The sequence below is a fragment of the Cheilinus undulatus genome, linkage group 17 (genome assembly GCF_018320785.1).
Source record: "Cheilinus undulatus linkage group 17, ASM1832078v1, whole genome shotgun sequence".
Classification (NCBI taxonomy): Eukaryota; Metazoa; Chordata; class Actinopteri; order Labriformes; family Labridae; genus Cheilinus; species Cheilinus undulatus.
The window spans coordinates 10076613-10090471 of record NC_054881.1 but is presented as its reverse complement, the minus strand read 5'-3'; the positions used below and the strand labels follow the sequence as shown (position 1 = coordinate 10090471).

General features: G+C 39.5%; 1 protein-coding gene across 1 annotated transcript in view; it reads left to right on the top strand.

Annotated features, from left to right (window-relative positions):
* lhx5 (LIM homeobox 5) overlaps positions 1–13257 on the top strand; it is a 38078-nt gene extending 24821 nt beyond the window's left edge. Inside the window, exon 5 of the mRNA XM_041810223.1 lies at positions 8930–13257. Within this exon, the coding sequence (XP_041666157.1) occupies positions 8930–9279 (350 nt within the window). The 3' untranslated portion in view covers positions 9280–13257. The remainder of the gene's footprint in view (positions 1–8929) is intronic.
* The last annotated feature ends 602 nt before the right edge of the window (positions 13258–13859 follow it).

Below are 13859 nucleotides of genomic sequence, written 5' to 3'. Positions count from 1 at the left end.
AGCTAGCTTGTTGAGGAGTGCAGATGGGCACAGGCATGTTGGAATTTCGAAGTAAAAGCATAGCTTTAATCAGCTTTTATTATTGGGGTCATCAACTACATTTGAACAAGAGCCAGCTTTTTCCTTAACGGGTACCTAGGGTGCAAAACTTATAAATCTGTATACATTTTTTAATAGATTTTTATTTTCTTTTGACTGTATGCAATATTTAGGCTCTAACAGTGAGATTATCGCAACCAGCCACTAGGGGGTAGCTGAAATATTTTAGCTGAATGTTTCTGTGTGTGGTGACCACACTCAGGCCAAAAATGGTTCTTGTGTCCCAAACAACGAGGCAAGTGGTCCTGCTGGAGTTGACTGTTCCCTTGTAGACCGGATGGAGGAGGCCTTTGAACGAAAGAGGGCTGGCAGACTAGTGTCGGAGCAGTGGATGGCGGACCTGAGATGACTGTGGATCAAGCAGGGTGGACCACACAAGCTACTCAGACACAAGCCAGGACCTGATCACCTGAGGACCCCAGGAACATCACTGAGGATGTGTCTGAGTTGCACCAAGAGGTGTTTGCTAGTCTATCACTTGGTTTGATACTAATATGCTTTGTAGTGACCGTGAAAGGTACCTATATATTGATACTGGTGTTGAGGAGTCCCTTTGTTGTCATTTTTTGCATATAAAAATGAATTTCTCTCAAGATGAAAGGCTCGATAATGCACGGCAGATTTCTTGTCATACCTGTACATGTGTTGAAATACAATTTGATCTTCAGTTGCTGTGAAGACGTCTGAATCAATGATCTTTCAGAAGAGAACGCTTGTCAAGACTACTTGAAAAAAACACAAGGATTGTAGAGCCTTGTAGCCTTTATTGGTTGCATGAATCTGAGAGCGAATTTTTTCACAGACAAAAGCAGGTGGGCAGCTGACCATAACACCCCACTAACGTGATAATAACCTCTTGCTGAAGTGGGGGAATAAACCAGAATCACCTGTCATTTGTGTTTCAGAAGTCTGATTCCATGAAAAGTCTGAGAGTCGTGGTTTTATAGAGCTGCTGCACGTCAACCTGAAGGACCTGAGCTTTGAGGACACAATAGCCTGGAGCCGCCAAGGCTGCAACACAGGGAGTGGGAGGGGAAAAAAGAGGACAAAACCATCATCCGTCGCTCTCATCTTTCTTTGCACGCTGCTTTCGCTCCCTTTTGTGCGGCGGCAGCAGCAGCAGCACAGACCTGTCCGCTCGCCTTTATCTTAGCTGGCTGCTTCCTCCTGTTCTCTTGGAGAAAGGAATGCCTGTATGTGCTGTGACTGCATGTGTGTCATGATTGTTGTTTTCAGAGCAAGCTTGTTGCTTGATCTCAAGGTCGGCCAAACCTACAGCGGCTTGTTTGTGATCGAATAATAAGCTTGTTTGTGAAAGTCGTGTCAGGCCTTATTGTCTTTAGTGATAATTTCCCAACAGCCATTTGCAAATAAGGTTTTAATTTGGAGGGGAGGGGTGTAGAATTTGGAAGAGGTGAGAAGAAGAAGACAGGTGGAGGATTGTAATTATTAATGGATGCAAACAGTGTGTGAAGTAATTGACTACCCATGGCCCAGACTGATTATGAAGTGTTTTGGCAGTTTTGTGACAAACATCTCTTGCTAAAGCTACCACCTGGCAGTTATGTGGCAGACAGTAGCGAGGTTTACAATAACAATACGGTGAAAGTATAGGGATTGGTCAGTTAGAGGGGCTGAGGTGTTTGGGATCTCCATCTTCTGCCTCCAGATTTGAAGTTTGAAGAAAATCCCTCAAAGCGCTCTTGAAATTTCTCATTCATAAACAAGGGAGGAACATGAAGAAGCCTTTAACCTTTAACCTATGACTTTGAAAATCTCAAAAATCCATTCAGTTTGTCCTTGAGTCAGAGTGCATATTTGGACAAACTTTGAAGAACATCCCTTGAAGCACTCTTGAGATATAGCAATCAGAAGCAAGGACAGAACATGTAGCGTAATGGCTATGACCTCTGACCTACAACCTCCAGAATCTAGATCCATCAACTATGAATTAGAGCGGACATTTGCAAAACTTTGCAAAGTTTGGAGAAAATCTCTCAAAGCATTCTTGAGATACTGCACTGCCAAGCAAGGGATAGACATGAGGAGTAATAGTGTGAAACACTGACCTACAACCTGAAGCCCAGTGGCCTTGACCTTTGACTTTTGATCTCCAAATCTGATCAGATCAACTATGAGTTAGAGTGGACATCAGTGCAAAGTTTGAGGAAAATCCCCCAGAGCATTCATTTTTTATCACATTTACAAGCAAGTGATGAACATGAGGCTCAAAGACATTGATCTTTACACTCTGACTTTCAAAGTATAAACAAATTGTTGTTGAGATCGAAGGGCTGTTTGTGAAAAGTTGAATAAAATCCCTCAAATCATTCTTTTATCAATAGAAAGCAAGGGATGAACATGGTGTGGTGTCCTAGACCTCTGATCTCTGACCTCCAAAATCTAATCAGTTCATCCTTGTGTTAGACTACACTACATTAGCAAGCAAGGGAAGAACATGACATCCAGTGACCTAGGCCTTCTTTAATCTTTGGAAACATGTTTCAGAATGAATATGATGGAATTTTTGTTTCTTTCTTGGCCTGACAGGAAAAATGGACTCCCTCCTCATTCCTCTTCACTGAATGTGAGGCATAGCAAGCAGCTGCTTTGCCTAGCCCAGCTTAGCTTAGCCTAGCTTAGTGTAGTGTAGCATAAACAATGGAAAGCCCTCACAATTGTCTTGGGTGGCACTAAGCCCAGGATGCAGCGACAATGTCCTTGGAAATAGAGTTGGTGAGGCCAGGCCTGGCATTAAAACAGCTACAGCTGTGAAACAGAAGAGCTCTTGACAGGCTGTTTTATATTTTTACAACCGTACTCTAAAAGAACCAAACAGGAGGCTGCATGAGCAAAAGCCTTTTCAGAATGTAACTTCTTCAGCAAATAGATTGCAAATTGTGATTTTCTTTTAATGAAGCAGCGTAGAATTTTAAAAATGGATACACAGAGATGGCAGAGGGACAGAATAGTGTCTCACAGTACACATGGTCTTTATCCTATGAGTCAGATGTTGAGAGGAAGCCCAAAAAGCTTCACATGGCTTGAATTAAACAAGTTAGGAGTTTGTATTTATACTCTCAACATACGCCTCAGTTATGCTCTATGTCAGGCCAGGTCCGGACCACCAGACTACATTACCTGGACCACACTGAGTCATGTCAGAACACAGTAGACTCAATCCTTTCTCTCAAGACTTGACCCGAAACATGTTTACGCACACTTTTATGTATTTGCTGCTCTCAGACCAGCCAGGTCAAAACTTATCAGCTAGTAAACAACCTCAGTCACAGACGCTCTGCAACCATTTCAAGCCAAAAACCACACAGCGAGGATGAAAAGGCGTAAAGTTGATGAGGGAAAGTCGTCAATTTAGATCTGAATGGACTATGTAGTTAAAAGAAAAAAAGCCACAATTCTGCGCCCTACATGCTTCCATTTTTTTTCCTCAGAATTCTGATTTTTAATCTCAGAATTCTGTTTATTAATCTAAGAATTCTCTTTTAATCGTAGACTTCTGACTTTTAATGGCAGAATTCTGACTTTTAATCTCAGAATTCAGTTTTTTAATCTCAGAATTCTCTTTTAATGACAGACTTCTGATTTTGCATCACAGAATTCTGTTTTTAATCTCAGAATTGTATTTTTTTAATCTCAGATTCTTGACTTTTAATCTCAGAATTCTGTCTTTAAATCTCAGAATTCTGACTTTTAATCTCAGAATTCTGTCTTTTAATTGCAGACTTCAGACTTTTAATCTCAGAATTCAGTTTTTTAATTTCAGAATTCTTTTTTAATTGCAGGCTTCTAATTTTTCATTGCAGAATTCTGTTTTTAATCTTGGAATTCTGTTTTTAATCTCAGAATTCTGACTTTTTTTTCCAGAATTCTCACTTTTAATCGCAGAATTCTAACTTTTAATCTCAGAATTGTGAATTTAATCGCAGAATTCCGATTTTTCTCAGAATTCTGACTTGTTTCTCAGAGTTCTGGTTTTTATGCTCAGAATTCTGATTGTTAATCTCAGAATGCTGACTTTTTTCTCAGACAAATAAAAATCATCTCCAAATTTTTATTGCAGTAGCCCTAATCCTCTTCTGTAAAGAATACATGCATAGAGGGAGAGCCAGTGCTTTGACAGAAAAGTAGCCAACTCTGATACAGAAGTTCAGGTTGGCTGTGCAAATAAATTAGCAACCAGCTAACCAGTTGTAGGTCAAATAGTAAAAACATGAACAGCTTTAGAGCCTAGTATATTTCACACACACTCTCGGCTGCACTTTATTCACAGATGCAATGCATGCTTTCATTTTAGCTCAGTGGTTCTCAATTGGTCTGGTCCTGGGACCCACCACCACCTCCTCAATGAGAAATTCAGACCCACATTTCTGAAAAATGTCCACCACTACAATTTATTACTTAGAAATGTTGCAGTTAAGACCTATGATTAAACACAAAGACAAGACAGCAGAAAAGGATGTTAAAAATGGTGTCATACAAAAGCCATGACAGGACCTGCATGCAAGTATTTAACATGTAAATGTTGGCTGTCTTCTACGGATGCCAGGAAATTAACACATTATCATTGGACAACCAAAATGTACTCATTATAACAACATGAAGGACTTAGATAAAGTGCATGGAGTTCTACTCTTTTAAGGCTTTCCTTTGTCACAGCTTTTTTTTTCCTATAGACACAATTTAGCAACCCACTTTGGGTCCTGACCCACCCTTTGAGAACCACTACTTTAGCTTATGGTGAAATTCAGAGGCAGACAACAAAGAGACTTTAGTCATGCTTAGCGTTTATGCTAATTAGCTTCCAGTTCAAACTCCAGTGGGGATACTGTGGGGCGAGTGCAGAACATCTTTTACTGGATGGCTGTGCTGACAAGTAAACAAGCAGCTCACTGTTTATGTCAAATGATGAAGAAATAGACAAACTTTACAGCTCTGTACATACTTTTACTTTACAGTGATATATGAAGGCAGAATCCTGCTACATTTAGCATTTATGCTGTTTAACTTCAGGGTCAAAAACCCAGTGCAGAGGCTATGGAGCATGCACAGAACATCCAGTCCAGTCCCTCCAATTGAGGTGTGCACGTGCAGTAGATCACAACCCAATCCAATCACATTAGATGTGATTGTGCATGTTTGCATGCACTAGCACAATAAATCAATTTTTCCTAACTGCATGTAAACGCACTGACTGCTGTCTACAGAAACCTGGAAATGAGTTTTTTCCTAACACTGTGAGCAGAATCGGTGTTCTCTCCTTTTATTTGTTTTATTATGGAAGCAAAAAGAGACAAATATCTTTAAATCAGGGCACCTAAATACACATTTCCATGAAGCTTTAGCCGTTAACTCACTAATTTCCTCTCCGTCATGAACCCTCGTTGTAGCAGAGCAGAGGAGTCCTGAGACTCTGTCTAAATAAAGCCTAAAATGTTTGACGTATCAGCATGAGTACACCTGCAGACATCAAACATTAGCCGGGGCCCCAACTTCTCGCTGAACCCTCTCAGAGGCACAAACATGTCACTCAGCGTTAGAGGTTATTTGTAAATCCGAGCGTGTGCAGAAGATTTCTGTGAAAGCAAGGAATTTGAGCTGTATTCTGTCATTATTATGTCCGCACCTTGAAGTGAATCCATACGTCTTTTTTTCCTCAAATCTTCCAGAGAGTAGGGAGATTTTTTTTTTTGAACCTGGCATTGAAGTTTCAATGAATAATTTTCCCACAAGATAGATAATAGAATATTTCAAATCACCACTATAGTCCTGATTGAATTAAGTCATCATGCAGATATTTAACTGTCTGCATTCTGTGCAGACATTTTTGGTCTGAGGGTGACACTCAAAGATTATAGGAATTAAGTTAATGGCCTGTATCATCTGTAAATATTGGTCAATATCAGCCTTTATCTTATTAAGTTATTGGCCCGTATCAGCTGTAAAAATTGGTCAATATCAGCCTTTATCTTATTAAGTTATTGGCCCGTATCAGCTGTAAATATTGGTCAATATCAGCCTTTATCTTATTAAGTTATTGGCCTGTATCAGCTGGAAATATTGGTCAGCATTGGCTGTCAAAACTGGCCTATATCTACTGTAAATATCGGCCTATATCATATGTAAACAGTGGTCATTATCAGCTGTAAATTTTGGTCATATTTAGCTGTAAATATTGTCTTTTATTGCTTTAAATATCAACCTATACTGACTTTAGATATCTGTCTTTATCAGCCGTAAATGCGATCAGTATATCCAAAAGAGTTTGTGGAGTTTTAGCCAGGACCGACATAAGCCGAAGTAGTCATTTTTGTTCATAAACTTCTAGTTAGTTATAAGTAATGAAGTTTCACATCTGAACCATTTAAATATTGGATAATGGCAAAAATCCAATCTATTAAAGATACAGAAACACATGTTAAATTGGCTGTTTTGCATGAATATGGTGTGCCTTGAGATTTAGGCTTGATCTTAGGTGTGCCATGGACAAAAAAAGTTTGAAAACCACTGGATTAGGGGATAGAATACTTCCCTTGTATTTACTCTCTGGTGTTTGAATACTTTTATACAGTACCATAAAGAAATTATGATTGATATCATGCTGGAAGTCATAACCAATCATATCATTTTACGCTGCCCAGGCTTATAAAACTAGAGCAGGTGTACTCATGCTCATGTGCACGTTTCTCAACTCAGCAGCTGATAGAGGAGAGAGAGCTACAGAGATACTGAAGGGCAGGGATTCTCCTCAACCCTAATGAGAAAATCTCATCCACAGTGACTTACAAGGCCTCTGCAGAGAGAGGTGCATCTGATTTAACCCTTTGGGGACCCAGTTGGGTCCTTTTAGCTATTGTTTATTTTCTAATAGTCAATATTTTAGCCTGTGTTTTTACATTAAGATTTCAAGGTTAATCACCAATGTCAATGCTTTAACAGCCCTAGTTTATTCAGATATTAATTCAGAAAAGTTGATGTAAGTGTAATAGTTCTGATTAGGAATGAACCTGATGATAGTGAAAAATATATTGAAAGCCGATTTTCTGCAGAGATCTGCAAGGGTCCAAAGGGTGAGTTTTAAAAAAAAATCTGTGTTGCCCAAAGAAATAATAATGCAGCAAAGTCAATGTTATAATTTACTGACATATACAAGGCACTAATAACTTCACCCCTAACATTCCACTCTACAATTAATATTTGGAAAATGTCTCATAATTAGTGTTTTTCTCATTGTAATAGGGGCTGCCATTATGAAATAAGTAGCAGAAAAATGTAAGAAAAAATTTTAAAAGATAAATAAAAACTTTATAGTTCTGATAAGGGTTGAAGCTCATTAAAAGATTTAAGTTTTGAATTTGGAAAAAATATATTAATTCATATGACTTTTTTAGCACTTTTTCTGCAGGGACCCATTTTTATCTCAAGGGTCCTAAGTGTGAGTTTTTTTTATAAAACTTGTATTGCTCAAAATATAATAATGCAACAAAGTCAATGTTGGTGTAATTTATTTACATATTTATTTACACAAGGCTCTAATAACTTCACCCCTAACATTCCACTCTGCAATGAATACTTAGTAAATGTTTCATATTTTGTGGCTTTCTTGTTATAATGGGGGGTGCCATTATGAAAAAATAGCCAAAAATTTAAAAAATATATTAAAAAAAATAAATATAAACTTTATAATCCTGATTAGGGCCTCCCCAGTCCAAGCACACTTTTCCAGAAACCAGCTGGGGGATATCACTGAGAGTAACCAAAGCCAAATATACTAGCTTTTGACCCAAAAGGTTAGAACTGGTCAGTTAATGGTCAAACATAATCTTTAAGCAATTTGCAATCAAAAATGCTTAGATTACCTTGTTCCAGCCACTGAAGGGATAAGGTCAGAATGTGCTGATATTCTCTGCAGAATATCTTGTGAATAATTATTATTATCAGGCTATAACACATTTGTTATCATGAACAGTATTGCAATGAGCTATATGCAACATTCTGACCCCTTATGCTTCTTTATACCATGTGAAATATTGATTTGACCTTAGCTACCATGGACCGTATGAATTTTCAGATTTTTCAGATATAATACAATCTGATACTCATTATTTTTGGGATTAACAAAAGTTTTATCCTTTTTATCTAACTGTGATCTAAAATAGGGTGTATTTTTTGTTATTTGTCTTGGATGATCTGCAATATCAGGATGTCATGATGAACTTCAGCTACCTCTGATATGCATTCTGCACCCTTTACAAGGTGTTATAGACAAATGATTAATCAGGAAATCAGCTGGTAATGTAACTAACAGCTGCAGCTTTGGCTGGAGTGCATGCTGGGAATAATGGAGTGTGATCAGTGGAGTTTAGGAAATAGCCACAGCCTGCTGAGGTGAGGCGTCAGGATGTTGCTGGAAGCTGCATCAGACACGACAGAGCGGAGAAAGAGTCGAGCCCACAGGACCTGGCAGGGCTGCGGGGAGGCTGGAATCTCATTTTAGAGTTCGTCATCCACATCCAGAAGTTTGAGCGGGGGGAATCCATCGTGGTGCACGCATGGCTGCTGGCTGAGTGAGTGAGGGAGACGAATGCAGTGTGTAAAAGGCGAGAGAACTGAGGTGGAGAGGTGTGGAGTTGTTTATACACTCAAATGAGGCTGTTGGAGAGCGGTTGGTTGGAAATTGGACATGATCAATTTACCCACTTAGGTAGAGGTGGAGGTGGCTGTAAAATCATACGCTGATGTGAGGGACTGGGAGGTTTTTATGCAGATTATTTGATAGGAATTCTAACCTTATGTTTCTGTCCTCCTGCAGAATACCAAGGCGACTATTACGGACCAGGAAGTAACTACGACTTCTTCCCTCATGGCCCCCCGTCCTCGCAGGCCCAGTCTCCAGCTGAGTCCCCCTACATCCTAGGCTCTGGACCTGGTGCCATGGAGGGCTCAGGGCACCACCCTTCAGACGACCAAAGGTTCACGGACATGATCTCCCACGCGGAAACCCCCAGTCCCGAGCCAGGCTTACCAAGCTCCCTACAGCCTGTTCCAGGCGAGGCGTACGGGGGCGGACCCAGTCCTCCATTCTCTTTGGCCAGTAACTCCAGCTACAGCGCCCCCATGTCCCACCAAGGCCCTGAGATGGGTGAAACCACGGCCTGGTAGAGGACAACAGCACCACAGGACAATGGACCGCTCCTGGGCTGACAGTCAGCCCGGTTAATTCAGGAGAAACCAGAAACACTGAGGAGTGAAAAGTACAGATGGGATTTCTACAAAGGACTTTTTAAAAATCACAGATAGAACGGGACAGCTGGCTGGAAAAAGACACTATATATGCTAGCCAGTAGACTCTCCAAAGCATATCCCTTCCTGGATTATCGGACTTGAATTATCTCAAAATAAATGTTGCGATTCCACCCAGCAAAAGCTTCATTCCCCACTTTTACCTTAAGTTTTCTAAATTTGTCAGTGCATTTTTTTAAACATTGTTTTAAGGCAGTATTCGTTTCCATTCTTTCTTTAAAAAGCCCTTTACACATCCAATCTCTGCAGCTGCACCGCAACAAAGTACTTACACACCGCATTACTGACAGCATATTTGTGTCTCTGTGTCATTTCGCATCGGCATTACAGCGTTGAGGAAGTGGAGGGAGCCATTGTGTAAACACCGGTGTTGGGTAACGTAGCTTTATAAAGGTGAAAGATTACTGCCATTAAAAATTTGCATCAATATGTGACATACAAGCAGCAACATCTGTGGTTGAAAAATGAATCCAATGCAGAAAACTGCAGTTCCTTTAGCGGCCACTAGAGGCTGGCTTTAGATTATGCAGAGTCCCATACACACCCATGTTAAAATGCAGATTTTTACAGCAGAAATCAACAAGTTTACAGCCTGGTTTGTAAAGGGATTTCAGTCAGAATAGTTGCTACCTTTATGGGTGCACACTGTAAAGGGTATTATTTTTTATATCTCCTCTGTTTTAGTTAAAAAAGGTTATTGACTTATGCATGATTAGGGGTACACAAGTTAACATTGTGGCTGTTTTTTCAGGAGGTTTAAGATCCACCACTGCTCCACCTTTTTGTCTCTTATTAGGCTGCTCTAAAGTAAGATTATAGTATTTTCAATATAGTGGATGCCACAGATAGGACTCAAAAGCCCCCTTCAGAGACTGCACGTCTTATGTCATTCAAGCTTTGTCCAGTGCTTTCTATACTCCAGCGGTTCCTAATGTTTATTCCTTAGGGTTCCCCTTACTTGTATCACAGAAAGGCTAAGCCCCCAAGGACCCACATGTGAAAGAGTACTACATTGCTGTCAAAAAAATTAACATACATTATTATTGTTTGTAATGATGAAATCCTAACAGAATAAGCTTATAAACTTCTTTATACCGAAATACCTTTGAATAAACTTTGCAGTAAGTGTATTTTTATGATAAGGTTCAAATTTTACATTAGAGCAGACAGAGCTAGGGGAGGCCTGGACCCCAGGTTGGGAGCCAATGCTATAGTCTATTGACTCTTGTGACATAAAGTAACATTACATGACTCACAAGAATTGATAGTAGTATTTCTAAGCTAAAATATTAGTGACATTTCACCTTTGAAAATGAAAATAAGCAATTAGAACATTAGACGTGGGATAAATTGTGGTTGGATGGTTGGTACAGCTGAGGGTGAGGGCATATCAATTTGTCATAACTTGCAATTAATCTCTTCAGCTTCATCAAGTATTCTTTAAAGACAGACATTCCATGTCTGTCATCAGGCGACATCATGCTGCAAAGCTTCAAGCTGATAAGCTTGTCCCTAGTCAGAGAATGACTGGACCAATCAGCATAATTTTAGGAGAATGAGACAGTATGGATGTGGAGACTGCAAGCCTGTAAACAATGGTGGCTGGTGCAGCTATAGCGGTAGTTTTATCAGAACCGGACAACATTTCTCTCAAAGGAGAGCAAAGAACCACACTGAAAGCTTTGCTTGCTGACCGGCTTCATTAAGAGTTTTTTTTTTCCAAGTTTTTTTTTAAAGGTCCTACCCTAAAACACCATTTATGGGGTGTTGCCCAGATAGATAAGAAATATATCCCATGCCATTTGTGACACAGTATCTGGCAGTCAGGTTATCATGTAATTTCTTACAGCAAAAAGTAATCTGAGTACTTTAAGTATTCTGTAATACGTTAACCCCAACACTGGTTTACACACAGTGGGAGCGTCACATACACTAACACTTAGACATGCACACTCAAAGATGCTCTGCCCTGCAAGCTCTTACCCTATACATCATCTTCCCCTTGTTAGGCCTTTTTTAGTACCTCCAATGGCAAAGAGGGTAAATATCCTGCCTTTATCCAGCAGTCCGCAAGTGTCATAAGTTTCAGCTTACACTCAGTATTGAAAAGACAAAGAGCCAGGTTTAAGTCATGTTTTAATCATGAACATACAATAGTGTTTCCTAATAGCATGCAATGCAAGCAAGTATCAGAGTCAAAATAAAGCTGATGGCTTCCACCAAGCAGTTTTCATCACTTCCATTTGATTTAGCATGGTGAATTGTGATCTTGCATGCATTCCCATGACTATTAATGCCCTTACTTGGTAGGGGAAGATGTGAGCCACAAGGAGATTAATAGCATGCCGCCATGCAACAAGAAGAAGGACTTCTTATGACCAATCAGTGGACTGCAATACGTCTTGGTTGGACAGATACCCTTGGTACCCAAGCAGAAGGGTGCCAAAATCTAGGATGGCACTGATTGGTTATTTTAGTACCTTTCTGTTTCTTTTGACAGTGGAAATGCAAATGATTAAATACCAGACTGTTTGAAGGAAATGCAGCTCTGCAGTGCCGCGTTTGAGCAGTGCAGCTTACAGGAAGTAGTGCAATTACTTGCACCATTTTTCCAGTTCTCTATCTGTCTCATGCCATGACATAGATGAGAAACAATGAGAGAGAGAGATCTACACGGTGCTGGGAGATTTTCTTTCACTTTTCTATTTTTAAAGAGCTTGTAAGCCTGTTTTACAAAGTGGAGATAGTAGTGCTTTCTATCTACATCTCTTTAAACGTTATAAGACTCATCAATACAAAGCACCGTGCTTCTGCTTTTCCATTTTCAAAATAAAAGCACTAGATTTCATATTGTTCAAGGGGAAGGAGAATTGATAATGTAACGGATCCAGTGTAGACAGCAATACAAAGTGATATGATTCTTGCATGCTGTTAGGAGATGCTGTATGTCAAAAATGTTGCTTTAAATATTCTCACCTTTCTGTCAGTATTTCAAACCGAAGGCTGCTTTTTTCAGACACTACCGACACATAAATAGACAAATGCACACCATTGGCATTGACTTCCTTGAAGGTACATCTCAGCTATAAATCCTTTAATGCACAAAAAGTGTTCTTGATCATAGCTCAAAAGGAGGATGTCTATACTATTATTCAAAACACGTACACAATTACACAGACACTTGTACTCACTCAAGCACGCACACACATTAAACCTCACACCCATCCAGCCCGGCCCTGATAGTTCTGCTCCACAGACTGCTTCACCTGACCTTCCTTTTGTTACTGTCCCTTTTAAAAAACATGTTTTAATGGAAATGATTTTCAAAAGAACATTGAACCCATAATGGAGAATCTCCTTCAACAGCTGAGGTCTCCTTCCTCTAAAGAGAGAAAACAAAAGAGGGGGCAGGCAACATCTGTGACATTACCGCTGCATGTCTGCTCCGAAGCACTCATTGCCATCTAGTGGCCTTAAAACACACAGAATTAAACATCTCAGCTCAGCCCGCCTGTGTTTACATGAACGTCTTTGTTTCGCAGAGGACAAATTATGATTAATTTTCTTCTTCTGAAATAATGCCAATTCATAATTCTGCAGTTTCAGGGCCAAGTGTCATCAGGGCCTCAGGAAGGCTTTGTGGAACTATATTAAATTAAACAATGCGCTACTCTCTGCTTGTGAAAGAACCACAAACATCCACATTTGAATATTTTCTTTCTTGGTTTTTTTTTTTTCTTTGCTCTGTTGCATCATGCACAACAAATGTCTTAAAACACGTGTTTCTCTGTTTGTCCACGATAAGTTCACTTGTTTTGGAGTTTTCTTCAGACGTTGTATAAGATCTAGAGAGAATGTGTCTTATTTCTGATGTTATTGAGATATTCTTGGATACTAAAGCGAATGTGTGTGTGTGTGTTGATGCTGAGAGTGTGTGTGCTAGTGTGAGTGTGCATTTAAAGGGGGAAGGGGACAAGGCTGTATTATTTCTATGTAAATAGCACTGGTAATAAAACCTTCTCTTACAACAGTTAGGGTCTCACTTTATTGTTTCTTTCATTATGACGCTGTGTTTGAATTAAGAAGAAATACATTTGCTTGTCAGTGTTTGAAAAAGGTTGATTTAAGAGGAAATCCTTCTCTTTCTTCCCATCTTTCTTTAATTTCACAACCAGTTATAGTTATTTCCAGTCACTGCAGACCAGTCAAACAAATTCTAAAGGATCCAGGTCTAATATTTCTCTAAGTGAAACTTCCTTGGTCAAATTATTGCAACTTATTGAGAACGTAAGCGCATGGGGATTTAAAGTACTCAAAAAAAATTCTGAGTACATATCAAAAAGAAAAAAAAGCTCTCTAATTAGGGCTGAACAGTTTATAAAATGATCGTATTGCAATTATTTTGACTCATATTGCAACTACGATATGATTTGACAGAT